Source organism: Oratosquilla oratoria, chromosome 11 (genome assembly GCF_046742065.1).
Source record: "Oratosquilla oratoria isolate Oo_2021 chromosome 11, ASM4674206v1, whole genome shotgun sequence".
NCBI classification, from domain to species: Eukaryota; Metazoa; Arthropoda; class Malacostraca; order Stomatopoda; family Squillidae; genus Oratosquilla; species Oratosquilla oratoria.
The window spans coordinates 66,609,884-66,617,462 of record NC_134787.1 but is presented as its reverse complement, the minus strand read 5'-3'; the positions used below and the strand labels follow the sequence as shown (position 1 = coordinate 66,617,462).

The 7,579-nt window shown below is 48.2% G+C and overlaps 1 protein-coding gene across 1 annotated transcript; it reads left to right on the top strand.

Annotated features, from left to right (window-relative positions):
* Positions 1–1,642: 1,642 nt before the first annotated feature.
* LOC143030080 (uncharacterized) lies at positions 1,643–4,423 on the top strand. Its single transcript, XM_076193282.1, has one exon. The coding sequence runs from the start codon at positions 1,643–1,645 to the stop codon at positions 4,421–4,423; it is 2,781 nt and encodes a 926-aa protein (XP_076049397.1).
* Positions 4,424–7,579: the final 3,156 nt, after the last annotated feature.

The following is a 7,579-nucleotide window of genomic DNA, read 5'->3' as shown; positions in this document are numbered from 1 at the left end:
TTCACATTTAGCAACTCCCTAAAGAGGTAGTGGAGTGGAAGGAGGTTTCCTCAAGGATAATGTGGATGAAGGTGAAACTGGGAAAGGAGATGTGGGTCTTTGTAAGTGCATATGGGCCTGGCAGTGAGAAGAGCGTGGAAGAAAGGGAGGCCTTTTGGATAGATTTAAATGAGTGCATAGAGGGTTTAGGAAGAAATGTCAATGTAATAGTACTGGGAGACCTTAATGCTAGGGTGGGAAATGGTCCAATCGATGGAGTGGTTGGGAAGTGTGGAGTTCCAGGAAAGAATCGTAGTGGAGAGTTGATGGTGGAAATGTGTCTAGAAAGAGAGTTGATGATAGCAAATACAGTGTTTTGAAGAAAGTCAAGCATAAGTACACATGGGAGAGGGTGGTGGAGGGAAGGGTGGTAGATAGAGCGCTAATGGATTATGTAGTGGTAAATAGGATTATGATAGGAAGAGTTAAGGATGTACATGTGCTAAGGGGAGAGGGTGGGGGAATATCAGATCATTTTTTGGTGGAAGGTAAGCTGAGAGTGGAGGATAGATGGAGAAAGAGGAAAGGGACAAAAGGTAGGGAGGTTCTTAGAGTGAACTCCTTGAATGAAAAGGAAAAGGAGAAGGAGTACGAAAAGAAGCTGAAGGAGGAGTGGGAGGGTGTAAAGGATAGAGCAGAGATGGGTGTGGAGGAGGAATGGGGATGGTTCAAGGAGGGAGTCTTAAAGTGTGCAAGGATGGTGTGTGGAACAAGAAGGGCAGGGGGAATAGAAGAAAGGGTAGTGAATGGTGGGATGAGGAAACGAAGAAGGTTGTAGAAGAGAAGAAGCGAGCATTCACAGATTGGTTACAAAAGAGGACGGGGGAGTCGTATGAGACGTACAAAGAAAAGAAAAGAGAAGTAAAGCAAAAGGTAAAGGAGGCAAAGAGGAGAGCAGATGTGAAATGGGGTAGGAGTATGACAGAAAATTTTGAAAGTAATAAAAAGATGTTTTGGAAAGAAATTAAGAGAGGAAGGGAAGTTGATTCAAGTAGGGAAAAAAAGGTAAAAGGCAAAGATGAAAAGATGATAATGGAAGAGATGGCAGTAAGGGGAAGATGGGCAGAATATATATATATATATATATATATATATTGTTGCGAGCTTGCTTCAACAATGCCTCGACCCAGGATTTACCCGCGCGGTGTCCACACAAAGCCTTGACCTGGGGTCTTTCCCGCGCGGCTGTTAGCGTGGGTACGCTAACCTCGGATCGCGACCGCGCATGTGCGGTTGTGTGTATTGTTACTGGTTATGCATTATTCTAGTTAGTTAGGCAAGTAGCTAGTTCCAATTATGATTGCTGAATACCTTTCAAGAGTATCCTTATTGTTGCTGCGTGCCTTGCTATGTGTGCTTGTGACTACAGAATGTATTATGATTCTGTACTACGTCGCCGTATGGTGACGTCTGGCAACTCTCTTCACGCTGACCTCTGTTCAACTCGGCGTGGCGTGGGTTCGCGTCACTTCTCTTCTACCCCTGACCCAAGTGGTCATGTCTCACCATTATCCTAAGTATTGTGTACCTTAAGTTAAGAAAATAGGCTGTAGCTAGGTTAGCCTATTGTGTTTAAATTGTGCTTAAGGTTGCCGGGTAAAAAATGGCAGACGTTGAACAATTCTTAACAGCCCCTACATTCACAGCCCTACAAAAACTTAAAAAGACTAAGCTTACGGCTGTTGCTCGGCGCCTCGGATTGGAGGGATACTCCAGCTTGTCAGTACATTCGTTGAAACAGAGGATACATGACCACCTCGTGGAAAATGAATATTATGACGAGCAGGAGAGCGACCCCCCATTTCAGGGAGCCGGGGAGACCCAAAGCCTTTTAGAATTAAAGCTGGAAATTAAAAAACTCGAGTTACAAGTGGAAACTATAAAACAGGGACCGGGGCAGGCTCAAACAAATAACACTCCCACATTTAACATAAACCACTTCCTAGGTAGTGTTCCTAAGTTTGATGCAGATGAACCAGACAGGTTTTTTGCCTGCTTTGAAAGAACGGCTAAAATGAACGAGTGGCCGTACGATAAGTGGACTCAGCTCGTCTATCGGTCATTTACCGGTAAGGCTTTAGATGTCTTCTCCGCTCTCTCCGACGAGCAGGTTAAAGACTATGAGCTGGTTAAGACCACTGTGCTTACGAGCTATCAACTTGTTCCTGAAGCCTATAGACAACAGTTTAGGAAACGGAAAAGAGAAAGTCAAGAAACATACGTCGAATTCTTTCGGCGCAAACACACACTCATACACAAATGGATAGAGAGCGAGAATGCCAAAACTCCCTCAGAAATAATTGAGTTAATTCTGCTCGAAGACATCCGCACCAACATTCACCCAGACCTACGAGCCCACCTCGACCAGAGAGGTATCCGCACACTAGCTGAGGCAGGCCCAGTGGCGGATCACTTTTGCCTCACTAATCCTAAGGTACATTTCAGACCCACTCCCTCGGACCAAAGACCCCCACCCTCACAACCGCGGGCCAGTCCCCTTCTTCCCATGTCAACACCACAGGCAGCAGGACCTCGGATGACTACAGGATTCCCATCATCTACCTCAGGTAAGCCCGTTGCCCGTGAGACAGGGGGATCCCGCGTTAATAGTGAGAGGAAGAGGTTCTGTAAATATTGCAAGCGGTCAGGTCACGAGGTTAGTGACTGTTATAAACTTTTAAATAAGAAACCCTCTCTTGTAGGAACCCCCTCTCTCTCGATCAATGTGGCAGAACAGACGGAAGTTCAGTTGGATCTCCTTTCTCCTACTAATAACCGACCTGTTGCCACCGCTAATTCTTCTCCGACATCATCTCCATTCGAACCATATTGCTCATCTGGTTCCGTAGCTCTTACACAGTTCAGTGAACCCATTCCCCTTAAGATTTTGAGAGACACAGGCTCTGCCTTATCTCTAGTGGCTAAGGATGCTGTCCCCTCCATAGAGACGTGTTATACCGGAAATTGGGTATTAGTGAACGGTTTAACCGGGGGATCACGTTTCCCACTGTGCATGTTATATTTGCGTTCCCCTATCACATCCGGTTATGTCACTTTAGGAGTAGTGGATAGGTTACCTGTAAAAGGCGTATCTCTCTTGATAGGGAATGACCTCGCTGGAGGAGTGATGTTACCTAATGCCGTGGTTTCATCACGTCCCTCTGTTGAGAACAATACCAGCCAGTTAGAACAGGAAATTCCTGGGCTATTTCCTGCGTGTGCAGTCACTCGCAGCATGAGCCAAAGGGAAGGTGCCGAAAGTAGTGAGCTTGTCAGTGGAAGACTTGATGATGTAGATCCTTCCTTGCCTTGTGAGGAGTCGGAAGTAGACTCCAGTCAAGTAGACCTCCCTGAGATTGGTTTAGGAGAGTTTTTTGAAGATCCCTCACCGGCAGAGAAAACTAAGAGTAGCTCTGATGATGATAGTGTCATGGCCCTGGCTAGTTTTAGTTCTTCGCCAGTCACAAGGAGTAAGCTCATACAGCTCCAGGCAGAGGATCCTGAACTAGCCAGCTTCAGTAGTAGGGCGGTTAGTGAGTCAGAAGCTGAACGAGAGGCCAGCTGCTACTACACCAGCTCAGGTGTATTGCTGCGGAAATTTCGTTCACCCGTCTCACCTGCCAACCACCCATGGACAGTTCACCATCAGATTGTAGTTCCCCGCCCCCTACGCCAGGATATTCTTAGTATCGCCCATGATGGCGTAGGCGGGCATTTAGGAGTCAGAAAGACCTACGCCAAAATTTTGTCTCATTTTTACTGGCCCAAGCTAAAGAGAGACGTCAGTACATATTGCCGTACGTGCCGTCCCTGTCAGGTAGCTGGGAAACCTAATCCCACGGTTAAACCGTACCCACTACAGCCCATACCCGTAGTCAAAGAGCCCTTCAGTAGAATAATTATCGATTGCGTGGGACCTTTGCCCAAGACCCCCCGTGGTTTTCAGTTCTTGTTCACGATTGTAGATTGTGCGACACGCTATCCTGAAGCCATTCCCTTGCGCCGCATCACGGCGAAGAATGTAGTTCGAGCCCTGATTCATTTCTTTACCCAAGTGGGCCTTCCAACAGTGGTGCAGTCGGACCAGGGATCCAACTTTACCTCCCGCTTGTTCAATCAGGTGATGGAAAGCCTGGGTGTCAGGCAGTCGAGGTCCTCGGCCTATCACCCCCAGTCACAGGGAGTAGTTGAGAGATTTCATCAAACTCTCAAACGAGTCCTACGGACTTTCTGCATCGAGACTGGGCGGGATTGGGACGAGAGAGTAGATCTTCTTTTGTTTGCAATACGCGACAGCGTGCAAGAATTGCTAGGTTATTCCCCCTTCCAATTAATATACGGTCATGAAGTACGGGGACCTCTTAATGTACTGAAGGAGAGCTGAATCTCTAACGAGGCAGAGACCCCGTTGGCCTCCTATGTACCTAAGTTTAGGGAGAAGTTACAACTTAGAGCGTCAAGGGCAGGCCAACTACGTGATACACACCCCAGATAGGCGAAAGAAAAGGCGCCTAGTGCATGTGAACCTCCTCAAGCCTTTCCACGATCGTGATGAGGCTGAGTGCAATAGGGCGGAGCCCGTGTGTATGGTAGTGCCGGAAGAGAGAGAGGTGAGTGACGAGTGCTTCTCGGTAACACACAGTGCGACAGGGCCTAAACTGGATAACTCGACTATCGTGCGAAACCTGAGTGAGAAACTAAAACATCTCTCTGGTGCTCAAGTGGAGGACCTCCAATCCCTCCTGACGGACTTCAAGGGCGTCCTGTTCGACGCTGGAACACGACGTAGATACCGAGGGGGCTCTTCCAATCCGCCAACGCCCCTACCGCCTGAACGCCTTCAAGAGGGAGTACCTTAGGGCCGAGGTGCAGCGTCTCCAGGAGCTAGGTATCGTGGAACCCAGCCACAGCCCTTGGGCCTCCCCAGTGGTCCTGGTGCCCAAACCCGACGGCTCGATGCGTCTGTGCGTCGACTATCGCCGCGTCAACGCCGTGACGAAAGCTGATGGGTATCCCCTGCCGAGGATTGATGACGTCATCGACGACGTGGGTGCAGCGCGGTGGGTGACGAAGTTGGACCTGCTACAAGGCTACTACCAGGTTCGACTAACGGAGCGCTCGAGAGCCATCTCCGCTTTCGTCACGCCGGAGGGACTGTATCAGTTCACGGTCCTCCCCTTCGGCCTTAGGAACGCCCCTTCCACTTTCCAACGCCTGATGAACTTCATCACGACCGGGTTGGAGGGCGTCCGCTGCTACCTTGACGACATCGTTGTCTTCGGAGATACCTGGGAGGAGCACCTGGACCGGTTGAAGACCCTATTCGCTGTGCTGGCGGCCAACAGCCTGACGGTGAACCTCGCCAAGAGTGAGTTCGGCCATGCTCAAATCACCTTCCTCGGACATGTGGTAGGGCGGAACGAGGTCCGGCCTGTCGCCGCCAAGATCGCAGCCATCCAACAGTATCCTGTGCCAGCGGACAAGAAGGCTGTGATGCGTCTCCTCGGCCTGGCGGGCTATTATAGACGGTTCTGCCCAAACTTCTCAACCGTTGTAGCCCCGATGACCGACCTCCTGGGAGGCAAGAAGGTTTTCAAGTGGACCCCCGAGTGCCAACAAGCCTTCGAGAGCCTCAAGACCCTGATGTCTGGAGCGCCCGTATTGCGCGCACCTGATTTGCAAGCGCCCTTCATTTTGCACACCGATGCCAGCGACGTCGCAGGAGGGGCCGTGCTGCTACAGGAAGGCGAGGAAGGAGTAGTACAACCCGTCGCCTACTACTCCAAGAAATTTAACAAACACCAGAGGAACTATGCCACCGTGGAAAAGGAGGCGTTATCCTTGTTAATGGCCCTCGAACACTTTCGCGTGTATCTCGGGAGCACTCTACATCCGATACAGGTGTTGACAGACCATAATCCGCTTACGTTCGTAGAGCGGATGAGACATACAAACCAGCGCCTGCTGAGGTGGGCGTTGGCTATCCAACCGTTTAATCTAAAAATCAGGCATATACCCGGAAAATTAAACCTTTTGGCGGACTCCCTCTCTCGTGCACCAGCCCTATAGGTATACTGTTTGTGTTTATTTCCCACGTATACTGTTTGTGTTTATTTCCCATGTACACTGTTGTGTTTATTTCACATGTATACTGTTGTGTTTATTTCCCATGTACACTGTTGTGTTTATTTCACATGTATACTGTTGTGTTTATTTCCCATGTATACTGTTTGTGTTTATTTCCCACGTATACTGTTTGTGTTTATTTCTCATGTATATTATTTATATTCACCTTGTGTCATGTTCCACGTATACTGTGCATTTACTGTATGCATTTCTCATGCGCTCTGGTATGTTTATTTTTGTGGATTACCCATGTGCCCATTTTATGTGTATGATTCATATTCGCCTCCCGTTCGGGAGACTCACCTTCTTTTTGGGGGAAGGTGTTGCGAGCTTGCTTCAAACAGTACCTCGACCCAGGATTTACCCGCGCGGTGTCCACACAAAGCGCGGCTGTTAGCGTGGGTACGCTAACCTCGGATCGCGACCGCGCATGTGCGGTTGTGTGTATTGTTACTGGTTATGCATTATTCTAGTTAGTTAGGCAAGTAGCTAGTTCCAATTATGATTGCTGAATACCTTTCAAGAGTATCCTTATTGTTGCTGCGTGCCTTGCTATGTGTGCTTGTGACTACAGAATGTATTATGATTCTGTACTACGTCGCCGTATGGTGACGTCTGGCAACTCTCTTCACGCTGACCTCTGTTCAACTCGGCGTGGCGTGGGTTCGCGTCACTTCTCTTCTACCCCTGACCCAAGTGGTCATGTCTCACCATTATCCTAAGTATTGTGTACCTTAAGTTAAGAAATAGGCTTTAGCTAGGTTGTAAGTGTGATGTAGTATTCTTGTATTAATTAAGTATCACTTAATAATTAGGTATTTTTATACATCACGCTTTTATTCAACCCCCCTCAGTGACAAGTAGAGTTCGTTGTTGTAGTCATATTTACCTAGACTGCAACATATATATATACATATATATACATATACATTATATACATACATATATATACATATATATGTATGTATGTATGTATGTATGTATTTCAAGAAGTATTAATGTACCCTAGAAAATCCATGGAGCAAGACGCGACGAATTGCGTCGAAGACCATCCCTCCTCGGGAGGAAGGATCTCAGGTTCCCTCGTCAGGAGGAACACTGCTGCTGCTGCTCCTACCTCTCCCGTGGTCAGAGAGGGTACTTGGGGGGGTCGCTTTGGGTAAGCGGTCCGTTTCCTAATTGGAACCTGTGTCCAGTACACACGCGGACAATGATTTTTGACGTGTCCGTATGTCTCGGTCGCCGGCGTCATGCTCGTTTCTGTCTGTACGGAGCCACCACTGACTATGCCGAGATCTTTGCTCCACGACCTATCATGTCCCTCAGCGTGTCATTCAGTGACAAATCTTGGGCCAATTCATCTCAAATGGTAAGGATTTTAATTTTCCTTTCTTTCTTTCTTTATCTGATTGAG